Here is a 14,929-nt window from a genome sequence, read left to right on the forward strand (position 1 = left end):
TTTTTCTCTCTGGATAAACCAAAATGTTGTTTGTTTTTATAAGTATAATTTATAATAATTTATTGTTTATTTTATAAATTTATTTTTTACACACTGTGCTCTAAGTCTAAACTACAAAAGAATATTCCTCTAGAGCTGAAGTATCTAACATCTATACATGGATGCACTGTTCTCTATAAAGGAAACAGAAGTGTATACCAGTCTACAGAGGTTAGAGGGCTTGTATATCAGAGCAAAGAGAGAGCACCATGAGTCTCACCCAGTCCTGCCCTCATCTTCTATTGTGATATACAATTTCCACAACTTTAGGTGCATAACTAGCATTTAGAAGTTGTCTGATATCCTCTGTACATTATTTTTTTTTCCTTCCCATCACCCATAGAGGGATACAGCTTCTCAGTTGGGTACTTCAGTAACGTGTGAAGACTGTATTTTCACTGTTGTTTTTTTTATCATCTGCCTCCTTTCTTGTCTGTTTGGACTGTAATTCTTGGAGGTAACATCAAGTAAAGCATGCAGGATACATGTATAATTATAGAATAAAAAAGTAGTAACATGAGATGCTATAGAAAGAAATTCATTATGGTATGCAAAGTATTTTGAAAGACAAAAGTCAAAGACAGAAAATAATTTCAGGGAAGAAAGCTCTGTGGTTAGTTGTGTTTGCAGTCTGGGTTCAATTTGATTACGCTGGTAAGATGCTGATCTAGCAGAAGAGCAGAGATGTGATAGCTAATGTATATTATTTTTGCATTTGTGATACATTCCATTTAATGAGATGGAAGATTAACATATACTTACTGAGATTGTGGTTATCCTTTTTTTGTCTCTCCTTTGCCATTGCTCGTGTATCTGCTTCTGACAGAAAGTAACATTTATTAAAACAGTCCTTAAGTTGCAATTCCAGTACTTTTTCATTTTTTCAAAATGGCCTCTTGTCACAAAGAGCAGCCTTCTAGTGTTTTTACTTCATTACTCTTTTTATTATTAAACAAGATCATAAGAAGATCTATATTCTACCAGTACTAAATTTTGAGCAAGTCTGGCAGGTTGCTTAAGATTGTTTTATTGCACGTTTTTTATTTGAGAACATAGAAATGCCATAGAGGGGCATTTTTCTCCAATTTGTTGTATTTTACATAAGCATCAAACTTACAGTACACTAATGTGAATATGGATTTGTATATCCCATAATGCAAGAGTTAATCAGATTTGTAAGATATTGAAAAAACTCACTGTTTCTTCTGAGTGACACTAATAAACTGTACATGGTTGGTAGCATTCTTTGGATTAAATGAATGTAACTTTTAAAGTTGTTAATCCACTAATAGAAATTTACCTTGAATAGCCTTATTGTTATGTTTTAAAAGAACCATTTGTTCTACACTGGAACAAATTTAATGGATGATAATTTATTTATACCATTGATCAGGAGCCAACATGTGGAAGAATCCACTATGTTTCCTAGAATAATTAAGATTATTAGAAACATGACCTTCATAAGGAACAGGGCAAATATGGTTTTGGAATTGCTAAAGAGGAAAACAGAAAGAAAACATTTCCTTGGTGTTTGTTCTTTTCCTTAAATGAAACTACAAACTGCAGAATTCTCAGGAATTTAATTACGGACATCTATTTCATGGGTAAGATTTATTCAACTTTGAAAAGAAACACCATCAGTACTGCAGTTATAAAATACTAAAATCTGAGAGTTCTTTTACCTGTGAGTTCCCTTTTTACTGGTAGATTAGGTGGGCAAGAAGCATTTGTGAGACCCATATTAGCTGATGCCATTCCCTGGTCACTGTTATATATATCCAAAATGCTGCTAGATAGCTTGAGGGGTAGTGGGAAGAAAGAAGGAAAAAAAAAAAAAAAAAAGTATTAAAGTAAGTTAAAGGCTTAAAAGATTTTTTAAAAATAAATAAATACAAAGAACAAACATCTTTGAATATAAGTCTGATGTTCTTTAGAAAGAGCTATGTATATGTGTCTAACAGGAAAGATTACCATTATATGGTATTAAGTAAAACTGAGATGAAGGGTTGAAGGGTCACAGTCTGCCACTGTTCCACAAGCAGCTTTCTAAGCGCTGCTTGTGTGGGTTTCAGATGCAGAGTGATGGCATGATATTGTTTCCAATGTCTGTTTTTCAATTACTTCCATACTGTATTTTTCTCTAACAGGATTACCACAACTGCACTTCAAACATGAATTAGGTTGAAAGTAAAAATAACCTTGCTGGTTTTGACCTACTCCCCAGTGATTTTTTTAACCACATCACTAAACTCCAAATTGGTGCTTCATACTGTGTCTGGTTTAACTGCATAAAGATTCAGTGACCCAGTTAGATGCAATGGTTAAAACTAGAGTGGACAGAACATCAAAGAATGTGTTTTAAGGAAAGAAACTGCTCTTGTCAGGATAGACCAGATAACCTAAAGATTTTAACATGTGTAACATGATTATGTATACCATTATCCTTATTACCTTTCAAAATGTGTTATAATATTATTCAAATGAACCCACAGAATGCACTTAAAGACAAGTAAGGCTAAAGTATGTTTCTATGGATTCCAGATAATTAACTAAATACTACTTTTATTTGAATAATTTTACAAATCTGAAATAACTGTATAATATGTAAATTGTAAAAAACAGCTCAGGTTTTTCTCATTTTCTACGACCATATAACCAACTCTTCAGCACTGATCTTTACCTTATATATTTCTGTAAGCTCATGTGAAAACAACTGTATAAAGAGTCCAAGTCCAAATTCACAAAGAATACTTGCATTCTTACTGCCTTCTAAGGCAATAAGAGTAATGTACTTTTTCATTTTTTCATGCATATAAATTTTGTGCTGACGTTATTTTGCTTTCTTTTGTAGCCCACACACAAGGACTCAGAAATTGAGTGTGGGTCCACCCGGCCAAGGAAAAAGAAAAAAAAAAAAAAAAAGGAGGAAAAAGTGGGTGAAAGAAGTGAGGAAAAATACTGACTTGAGACAGAAACCATGAAAGGAAATTGGGAGTTATTTAAGAAAATTCTCTTCATAGACAAGGAAATGTTATTTACACATCTGCCCTGCACCCATGGATCCGGAAACACCCTGGAATTTTTCAGGCAGGTCACTGAGACACCAACCATAGGTCTGCTAGGAAACAGCTTTTTTTAGACTCTGATTATTTCTTTTCTTGTAGAGACTGTGAATTTCACCACAAGTTATTTTGAATGGAGACACTTTCCCAATGACCTGCTCAATGTGAAATTGTTCTATGGCAGTGTTTGCTATATCTTTATATTAAATCTGAAATTTTAAATAAGTCTTATTTTTAAATAAGGATTTTACTAAATTAACTAATAACTTTACTAAATTATCTGAGATCCTAGTTAGTATTAAATTCTCCCAGCTGTATAAACTACAGTGAAATTAAGCAGCCAGGATTCTTTTTTAATACACATAACATGCTCATTTTTAAAGAAGAGTTTTATTACTTAGGAGAACTGACAATTCTTAAATACCATTAGAAATTACAACACCAAGCAGTTTTGAAAATCTGCTAACATATTTGATCTCTCAATAAAAATACTTTTTAAAAGAATGTTTGGAATTCAGTTGAGTATTACTCAAGAACAAGCTATGTTTAATATGCAGGACTGAATGCTAAGTGCATTCGCGCATTAAGCACCTTTGTTTCATTCCGGAGTGGTAAACTGAGAAGTATTACAGAATTCACTGCAGCTTTACCTTTCCATTTGCTATGTTCCAGAGATGGTATAATTACATTACAAGACTGAACTTTTATTAGCTCTAGATTCATGTTTAATTACATCTGACATTCATGTAAATGAATTTGCTTTATTTAAATTATATGAAACAGAATGATATAAAAAATACAGTCAGTGTGACTCCTACACTTATTCCAGTGGACTTTGGATAAGGTTGTTATATGGCTTAGGCTACTGTTTTTGTGAAATCACACAGAATCATTCAGGTTGGAAAAGACCCTTGGGATCTTCAAGTCCAACCATCAGCCCTACTCTACAAAGTTCTCCCCTACACCGTATTCCCCAACATCTCATCCAAAAACCCTTAAACACATCCAGGGATGGTGACTCCACCACCTCCCTGGGCAGCCTATTCCACTGTCTGACCACTCTTTCTGTGAAAAATTTTTTCCTAATGTCCAGTCTGAACCTCCCCTGTTGCAGTTTAAAGCCATTCCCTCTTGTTCTGTCACTAATCACCTGTGAGAAGAGACCAGCACCAACCTCTCTACAATGTCCTTTCAGGTAGTTGTAGAGAGTGATGAGGTCTCCCCTCAGCCTTTTGTTCCTCAAACTAAACAGTCCCAGCTCCTTCAATCGCTCCTCATAGGATTTATTCTCCAGGCCCTTCACCAGCTTCGTTGCCCTCCTCTGCACTCACTCCAGCACCTCGATATCTCTCTCTTGTTGAGGTGCCCAAAACTGGACACAATACTCCAGGTGTGGCCTCACCAGTGCAGAGTACAGGGGGACTGTCACCTCCCTACTTCTGCTGGTCACACTATTTCTAATCCAAGCCAGGATGCCATTGGCTTTCTTGGCCACCTGGGCACACTGCTGGCTCATGTTCAGCTGCTTGTCAATGAGAACCCCCAGATCCTTCTCTTCCAGACAGCTCTCCAGCCACACCTCCCCAGGCCTGTAGCCATGCAGGGGGTTGTTGTGGCCCAAGTGCAGGACCTGGCACTGGGCCTTGTTGAAGTTCATCCTGTTAACGTTGGCCCACAGATCCAATCTATCCAAGTCTCTCTGCAGAGCCTCCCTGTCCTCATGCAGATCGACACTCCCGCTTAAGTTGTTGTCATCTGCAAACTTACTGATGATGCACTCTATGTCCTTGTCAAGATCATCAGGAAAGATGTTAAACAGAAATGGTCCCAACACTGAGCCCTGAGGCACACCACTTGTGACATTGTGAAATGCTGGGAAATAGTAACCATTGAAAATAATACAATATAATAAATAAATTAGATATATAATCAAACAAATGAGAAAGGCATATCTATCATATTTTACATATTTCACACAGGAGTGTGTACATGAGTTCAATAACACATGACGCTGGTGGTAAACTTTTTAATTTATAAGACTTTCAATACCATTAATGAAAAAATCAAAGATGTAAGCCATAGTTTGACAGAAATGCCTGAGATGATACGTCAATGATTTCTTCTAATTTTCAGGCAGTAATTCATCTTTATCCCCAAAATATAGTTAAGTTTAAATAATCTATTCACAAAGGAGTGAATTCAAATAACAAGGTCCAAATCCAACAGAAAAGGTCGTGAATGACCAACTTGGCTGATAATGAAAAAATAATAGCAACACAACTGAAAGTTCAGCAGTGTGTGAGGGTTCAGAGGAGGGTGAGTAAACTCAGCAACACAGGTAGAGGTTTTATCTGAATTTGATTACACAGTCAATGAAGGTACTTCTATCTAATTTAGCTGCTATTGTCTGAAGTGATAAGAGTTCGTATGTCTCTTTCTATCTACAGAACTGTTGGGGTAGTGTCATTCCACATGTCCAGGGCTGTAGGTAAATATCTATCCATGGTCTATGTCTGGTTGCACTAATGCCTCCATCAAACAGCAAAAGTCATGTAATTTTTTACCAAATGTTCCATATCATCTTTAGTTCATACAGATGGTCTCCAGCATTTACCCTTCATCATTTGGCAATTTTTATCAGTCATTAGGAAAGCAGAGTTATAACTCCATGTAGAAATGATGAGAATTAAACCCAAACCCAAGTTATTCATCTACTGATGTCTACAATCTTATAACCTCACTAATTAGAATGATTCATATATGTGTTAATCCAGAATGGATAGGCAAGGAAAAAGAGGTGGTGGGGTGGCCCTATATGCTGGGGAATGTTTTCACTGTCTAGACCTTAACGATGGTGATTATAAGGTTGAGTGTTTATGAATAAGAATCAAGGGGAAGGCCAGCAAGGCAGATATCATGGTTGGAGTCTGACCCAAGCAGGATGAATAGGCAGATGAGCATATGGGACAAGTCTCACAATACCTAGCTCTTGTTCTCATAGGGGTTTTCAACTTACCAGCTGTCTGCTGGAAATAAAATGCAACAGAGAAGACACACTCTAGGAGGTTCCTGGAGTGTGTGGAAGACAACTTCCTGACAAAGCTGGTGAGTGAGCCAAGTAGGGAAGGCACCTCACCAGACCTGATGTTTGTGAGCAGAGAACTTGTGGGTTATGTGGTGGTTGGAAGCCATCTTGGGCATAACAATCATAACATGATAGCATTTTTGATTCTTGGAGGAGGGGGATCAGCAGAACTGCTACCTTGGACCTCCAGAGGGCAGACTTTAGCCTGAAAACAGAGTCCCTTGGGAGGCAGAAAGGAAGAAAATCATTATCAAGAAAGAATTCAAGAAGGAAATCTTAAAGGCACAGGAGAAGGCTGTCCCCACATGCTAAAAGACAAGAAGACGGGGAAGAAGACCAGCCTGGCTGAACAGAGAGCTTTGGCTGGAACTCAGGAACAAAAGAAGAGTTTATGAGCTTTGGAAGAAGGGGCAGACAACTCAGGAGGACTACAAGAATGTTGTGAAGTTATGTAGGGAGAAAATTAGGAGGACCCAGCTAGAATTTAATTTGGCTACTGTTATAAAAGACAATTTAAAAAAAATTATATAATTATATTAGCAACAGAAGGAGGGCTAAGGAGAATCTCCATCCTTTATTAAATGCAGAGAAAACATAGTGACAAAAGATGAGGAAAAGGCTGAGGTACTTAATGCCTTCTTTGCCTCAGTCTTTAATAGTAAGACTAGTAGCTCTCCAAGCACCCAGCCCCCTGAGCTGTAAGTGAGGGACAGGGAACAGAATGAAGCCACCATAACCCAAGGTTAGCGACCTGCTATACCACTTATACACTGGCAAAAGTGCTCACCAAGCCACGTTCCATCATTTATCAGCAGTCCTGGCGGACTGGAGACGTCCCAGTTGTCTGTAAGTTAGAAAATGTGACACTCATCTACAAAAAGGGACAGAAGGAGGATCAAGGGAACTACAGGCCTGTCAGTCTGACCTCAATGCTGGGGAAGTTATGGAGCAGATCATCTTGTGTGTCATCACACGGCACATACAGGACAACCAAGTGATCAAGCCCAGGCAGCACTATGAAAGGCAGGTCCTACTTGACTAACTTGATCTCCTTCTATGACAAGGTCACCCTGCTTAGAGGATGAGTGAAAGGTTGTGGATGTCGTCGACCTTGACTTTGTCATCCAGCCTACCAAAGCCTTTGACACCATTTCCCACAGCATTCTCCTGGAGAAACTGGTTGCTCATGGCTTGGATAAGCATATTCTTTGCTGGGTAAAAAACTGTCTGGATGGCTGGGGACAAAGAATCATAGTGAACTGTGCTCTCCAGGGCTCAATATTTGGGCCAGTTCTGTTTAATATCTTTATTAATGGTCTGGATGAGGGGATTGAGTGCATCCTTAATAAGTTTGCAGACAACACCAAGCTGGGTGGGAGTGCTGATCTGCTTGAGGGTAGGAAGGCTCCACAGAGGGATCTGGACAGGCTGGATCAATAGGCTGAGGCCAATTGTATGAGGTTTAACAAGGCTCAGTGCCGAGTCCTGCACTTGGGTCACAACAACCCCATGAAACACTACAGGCTTCAGGAAGAGTGGTTGGAAAGCTGCCTGGCGGACAAGGATCTTGGGTTGTTGGTTGACAGCTGGCTGAATATGAGCCAGCAGTGTGCCCAGGTGGCCAAGAAGACCAATAGCATCCTGTCTGGTATCAGAAAGTGTGGTCAGCAGGAGTAGGGAAATGATTGTACCCCTGTACTGGGTGCTGGTCTGGACACACCTTGAATACTGTGTTCAGTTTTGGGCCCCTCACTACAAGAAAGACACTGAGGTGCTGGAGTGTGTCCAAACAAGGGCAACAAAGCTGGTGAAGGGTCTAGAGCACACATCTTATGAGAAACAGCAGAGGGAACTGGAGTTGTTTAGCCTGAAGGAAAGGAATCTCAAGGGAAAGCTTATTGCTCTTTACAACTACCTGAAAGGAGGTTGTAGTGATGTGGTCTCTTCTCCCAAGTAACAAGAGATAGGACAACAGAAAATGGCCTCAAGTTGTGCTGGAGGGGGGAGTTATACTGGATATTAGGAAAAATGTCTTCAGTGAAAGGTTTGTCAAGCATTGGAGCAGGCTGCCCAGGGAAGTAGTTGAGTCATGATCCCTGGACGTCTTTAAAAGGCAAGTAGATGTGGTGCTTAGGGACTGGTTTAGTGGTGGACTTGGAAGTGCTAGGTTAACAGTTGGACTTTATGATCTTAAAGGTCTTTCCAACCCAAACAATTCTATGATTCTGATCACTAAGAGTGTCAAAACCAGTATTTTGCCATGCCGTTAAAGAGAAACTTTGATCTAATGTTAACTGTCCTAAATTATTCTCCAGAATTTGCACATCAGATAATAACCCTATTCAACAACATTGTCATAGAGAGCCTAAAAAATTCTCACTCATTCACCTGTCTTGAAAGCACTCATTTCTGAGCTGCAGAATCTGTCTTTCCAATTGAAACATTCACCAGCTTGACAAATATGACCATTTTTAAAAATCAATAGGTAGGGTACTGTTGGGGAATAGAGAATAGTAGGTTTGACCCTCCTTAAGTCTGTCATCGTCTCAGTGTATTCAAGGGTTGGATAACAGAATAAGCAGGCTACTCATCTGGCCATAAAAAGGACACATACAAAAAAAGGTTCTTTTCTTCGTACCTACATCCCTTCCAGACTTAGGTTTGCTGTCTCAGTTCAACATTTGTCTGGGTGATTCCTCTCAGTACAAGAGCAGTTGTGCCAATCACACTATCAACTGTCTTTCCTCCCATGCATTTAGTAGAAACCTCAAGTATGCTGTAGTGGCCACTATGGTGGATAAGTGGTTTCTTTGTGGACAGAGCCACTAGTGATCTCCCTTTGGCATACTGTCCTCATTCTCAGCCAGCACAGCATTTTCACACTTAAAATAGGGCAATATAAGTATAAAGCATCAGTACATTATACTACCTTTGACAGTTGATTCATTCCTACAGAAATAGTAACACATGGAAAAATACGCTATGAATTAGTGTGCAAGTAATAGCTCTCAATGTCAGGATTCAGAATCAGGAGGAGAAATATGGGGTTATTAATCTGACCTGTCTTGGATACTCAGTGTGAACTGAATCACCTCTGTTTCTTCTTCTTGACTGTAAATAAAGTCTAGGGTGATTCTTGCAGGCTTTCCACATGTACCTTCTCATGAAACGTCACTGTGATCCTAATGTGAAAATTTCCAAATAAACTCTTATTTTAAAAATCATATAAGAACAACAAGGCAAACCAGACTGGATCTTTCTTGACAAATATTCACATTTCTGATTATGGGGGAGTTTTAAAAATACAAATTCAAAAATATATTAAAGTATTTAGATGAAACTCTCTACCTGAATTTGCCCTGCATTGATATCAAACATGGAAAATCCCAAGGAATTTCATTGCTGATGCTACACAGAAAAATCTCAAAATAGAAATTGGCCAATTTTGATACAACATAAGGAAAGTTACTTTTTTTTTTTTTTTTTTTTTTTTCCTGTCAAAGCAGGATACTTTTTAGAAATGTAGACATCTGGGAAATAACTGGTTTTTAAATTATAAAATTAAAATATACAGCACAACATACTATAGAAATTGTGTGTCAAGATACATCTAGTTGTTTGGATATGCACTAAAACTCCATACACCATAATGCAATTTGTTTTTTACAATGTCATATATGCAGGGAAAGTTTTTGCACTACTGATGCTTCAAATAGCTTCCATTACAAGATAAATATATACTAAAAGTACAAATCATTTGCAATGGCATAATTATATGATATGTGTACAATGACGATCTTACAATTATATAACGCTGTCAAGCTTGATGAATTCCAAAGCACTTTAAAACTCCAGCTGATTACACTGCATCAAAAGCATATTCTTGCTTTCAGTCTAGAGATATGGAAACACAGACATTTGTATATGAAAATTCATAAGTCCCAGGAAATAAAGTATTTATCCTTCAGGTGTCTTGAGCCATATTGGTTCACACCTGTGTTGTTCCGAGAAGTCCTGATAAGTCACATAATTTCCAACCTTTCCATGCATGATACACATATTTATGTATGGGTGTCTAAGAATTTAGATGCAAGTGTCTTGTAAGGAGTGAGTACACACATATTAAAAATAGTAGTATATAATTAGCCATTTTTCCTGCTTCAAAAATACCGTCAGCTTTGGACAAAAGATTAACAACCTTTAACCACCAAATGGTTAAGTGGGAATAACCAGTGACAATGTGGTACAGGAAGAGAATAATACCATATCTAATTAAAACTGCAAGGAGAATTAAAAAAAGAAGACCATAATTAACGAAGTTAGCATTTGGCAAGGACACTGGGGTTAACGTTCTTCCTTTTGTATAAAGTGTCATGGGATCTTCAATGCCTGTGTGCAAAGACTGGAACATGAGAATTTCCATTCACAGGGCTCAGTCCTGAAAGATGCTCAACTTTGAAGTTTAGACCAATTAGAAAAGCAAATTTCAGCTGAAGTACCTGAGCGAGCGCCTGGCTTGAGATCAGCAGGACCTCAGAAGAGCCTGTGACCTTGTTCTTGCTGGCAGTGTCCAAGACAAGTACTGTAAAGGCCTCATCCAGAGGAGCTTGTTATATTCAATACTTGAGTTTGAACTGCTATGCAGGCAGGATTGTGTGGCAAATATTAAGGGTTTGTTACCTGCATGGATGTCTAGCAACTGACAGCTGTGATCACAATTTGCAGTCTGTAATACCAAGTTATGGGGTTTTTTAAAGGAAAACATTACTAACCAGGAAAAACATTGCCTCATTAAGGGAAATAGTGTGGTACTCCAAATCCCATAACATGACAGCTATTAGTAAATAGCATGTAATTTCAAGGAAGACTTAAACCAAATAGAATTTCCATGTCTTCCAGGAATGAAATGGAAGGATTCTTAATATGATAATAAAATATATGGATACAGGTGGTCTGTGCCTGTTCACCTGTAGTCCCTAGACAACTCTATGTTACAATTGTGTTCACTTACATGATCACATACTATTTAAGTATTTTTCCATTTTGGCTAATATTTGCATGATGTGTTTGTCTTACAGTAATATTCAAGTCTGGAAACATCATGGCTCTGTTACAGTCAAGGTTGCACAGCTAGAAAATAACAACACAACCCGCTTCCGAAGTCAGCTATATTTTTCTTAATTTAGTAATGACCATTAATTTTCTTAATTTAGTAATGACCAGTAATTTTCTTAATGTAACGACCAGTCTGGACTAGAAAGCGCTTCCTGTATATTGGGTTCATTTAACATATCATCACATAATCTATTTCATAAACCAATAATGTTCTGTCTAAATCAACTAAGTTACACAACTCCAATATTTTTATTGGAGTACGTTCCAAAATTTGAATGATCACAAATTATTGTTAAAAACTTTGTACTTCCATTCGTAGACAAATTTTGTTTTGGTTTTGCGTTCCTTTAACTTATGTAGTTCATTGTTTAACATCCCCATGTGATTATTGTTAGTGACCTTAGCTCCCTTAAGGCTTTGGTTTGCTAAATTGAACAAGCCATGCTTCTTTAGCCAGACTTCCCATGACATGACCTAACAGGCCTCTCTCTGCTTTTCCTGATTTGAATTAGTTTTTCTGAAGGGTGGACAACTTTACTTGTCTACAGCATTCTAAAAGTTTTGTACCCAGTGAATTCCACAGTGGATATTTCTTTGTGTCTCTTGGAAATCTCTCTCATGATGGATCCTAAGATCATATTTATCTCCTTTTGCAGTCCCATCATTTTGATGGCTTATAGTCATCCTCTGAGCAACTAATGTAACCAGATCTTTCTCTGTCATCTCCACTTAATGAGCTCTCAGATTTCTGCAGACATTCTTGTTATTAGTATTTAAATGAATGACCTTGCACTCAGTACTATTACATTCTTTCCATTTATGCTATTCTGTCATCACAGCCATATAATTCTTCCTCTGTGATATCCTCATGTTCCTTTTTATTGGCAATACTTTCTACTATTGTTACCTCGGTAAATTTTATCCGCATAAATGTATTTTTTTTTTGTAGAAATGTCACTAATGAAAATATTAAATAAACAGGCTGAGGATTGATTCTTGGAGCACTTCATTAATATCTTTTAACAAAATCTTTATAATCTCTTTATCTTGCCCCTTAACCTGAAAAGAATTCTGTTACTTTCTATGCAATATGTATTGCATTCTACTAATATGCACTCATCAAAGAAGGCTATAGTCAACAAACCCTGGATATGTAGGACTGGCTAGAAAGACCAATTCCAGTACCAAACAGCTGTCCATACATTCAAAAGAATGTCACTAATCATGGAAGTGATAGAGGGTATGTACATTTTTAAAGAGCAGACACCTTACATGTTCTAGTTGCCTAAAATTGCTAAACCGTAGGATAGCAAGAGCATTTCACCAAAGGCATCTGGTCAGTCCTGACAGGTCAAAACGGTTCATCAGCTAGCCTGCTTTCCTTTGAGGGACCTGGGAGAAGGCAGCAGGATGGACTGTCCTGTTAGTGGAGGCTTGTTTCCAGCTACCATGTCTCCTAGGGTCTTATTTCCTCATGGTCACATTTACAAGCCCAGGTGTATGATTAGAAGGGTCAGTATGCCCCCCATAAGATACAGAGGTGAGGATCATACTGCCTCTACCAGAGGTCTTCCTTCTGCCCAGGTCAGAAGAGCCTATGAAAAAGAAGGCAAATTAAAAATAATCTGCAGGAATAGTCCTGCTAGCAGAAACTTCTTTTGCTACCCTCTTTTCCAGGGTTAATAGCTGCAGACATGCAATTCACCCAGTATGTCTACATGCCTATATTTCCCCCAGTAACAGAAGTATGGCATACATGCAGAACAGTTGTCGTGCAGTACGGACAGTTCTGAGGATCACTGGCCCTGTTACATGTGGTCAGAATGCATGTACTGCACCTACAGACTTGGCAAACTCAAATAACACATGCTGCTTTACTTGTTGCTGACAAAACTGAAAGGTTGAGTACTGTATCTGCAAGAGAAAATTTCTTTTGGTGCTTGGTAAAAATTGCCACTTGCTCAGACTGCATCTAGAATGAAGTGTTCACATGTGAAAGAAATATTAGTACAATACTTTATCCTTTCCCATCTCTAAATATATCACACTTACTTAAATCATGTTCTCATAAACCTAATTGATAGTATCACTTCAAAGACCAGTTTTGTAAAATGAGGTTACTTCTCCTTCTTAGCCACAAAAAATATGTTAGCACCCATTCATTTCAATGTGGTTCTTGCTTCTTCATTTTAATTAAAAAATCAAAGCAGAGCAAAGTTTTTATATAATACTATTATCACATATATGCATCCCAAATGTAGAAATCTAAATTTGAAAGTGTGTCCACAGTTCATACCAAGTAAAACTTTGTTCAGTATTTGTGTTACTGGAGTACAAAACATAAAAACCACATACTTCATTCCTTGTCATTCATTTCCTGTTTATTCATGGCAGGTAAACAAAACTTTTTTTCAGTCTTTGAAGTTCACAGATTAACTTCAAAATTTTCACTGCATTTGGCCAAATAGTGAGTTGATCAATAAGTGTATGATAAACACAGTCATTGCAAATCCATTTTCTAAATTGTAATATCTGCATACTGGGTGCTTCCGATTTTTTCACAAGGGGAAAACTGGGGTAATTCTTGTATCATTTATGTGTGTTTTAGTAAATGGTGACTTTTCATTTAATTAAAAGGTATTGCAGACAGGATGCATAACCTTGTGGGTCAATACAAGTCCTGTACTTAGAAGACTGGGGTTCAGCCTCTGACTTTCTTCTGTAATTGCTATGTTGCTTGAAGAATGTTGAACATAAGCTGTGATAAACTGTTTCTTTGTAAGGATGTGTATACACTGTCAATTGTCAAAAAAGATGTAGTATACCGGTTTTAAAGTCTAGAACAAGAAGAATTTATACACAGCTAAATGTTTTAGATCCTTTTGTAATTGCAATACAGAATACTTATATTTGAAAACAGATGGTCTTTAGTAATAACTAATACCCAAATGTTCCAGTTTCTCTTTCTATTATCTAAAGAGAACAGCCAAAAAGCAAATGCTTCCCTTTTCAGACTTGTTTTTCTTTGAACAAATTGTATCTCCTTCTATATTTATCTTTAACATGGTTCATAATTACACACTTCTCAACCAGGGACTTAATGTTCAGATATATTATATTACATATTATATATTATGCATGAACACTGGTTCATTTTTTATCTTCAAATAATGATCATCAAGCTGGTTCATTATTCATCAGAGAAAAATGAACTCTGTTCATATTCTCAGTTACAGTACATTCCTGCCCTGATCACCTACATAGAGGCCTATTGTCTAGATAAATGTCTGATCAAATATGACCAAGCAAAGGAATTTTCTGGAGAATCAGCCTTTAGCAGGAGAGTTCTGTTTTTTTCAGTTATCATCTCTTAATTATATATTTTTAGTGGTTCTTGGCATTTCTGGTTACAAAACTAATATAATAGACATGGACCAAAAGTGATGTGACACTGCCATCATCTAACTTGCAGCTGAAAATCAAATGTCACGGGAGTATTGCCCCACTAACCTCCAGGGTCTGAAACCCAGAGATGACAATTAACTGACAGCTCTGTTAGCTGTTTTACTAAGATTATTTCACTATCAACATCAGCTAATGCACTAATTTGTGGTTCCATCCAACTTCT

At 37.5% G+C, this 14,929-nt stretch overlaps 1 protein-coding gene across 1 annotated transcript in view; it reads right to left on the reverse strand.

Annotated features, from left to right (window-relative positions):
• Positions 1-14,929, reverse strand: part of TFEC (transcription factor EC) — a 41,115-nt gene that overhangs the window by 15,695 nt on the left and 10,491 nt on the right. The window contains exons 4-5 of the mRNA XM_074901678.1: positions 1,722-1,836; positions 802-858 (exon numbers count right to left, since the gene is read on the reverse strand). Of these exons, the coding sequence (XP_074757779.1) occupies positions 802-858; positions 1,722-1,836 (172 nt within the window). The remainder of the gene's footprint in view (positions 1-801; positions 859-1,721; positions 1,837-14,929) is intronic.

Source organism: Athene noctua, chromosome 3 (genome assembly GCF_965140245.1).
Source record: "Athene noctua chromosome 3, bAthNoc1.hap1.1, whole genome shotgun sequence".
Lineage (NCBI taxonomy): Eukaryota > Metazoa > Chordata > Aves > Strigiformes > Strigidae > Athene > Athene noctua.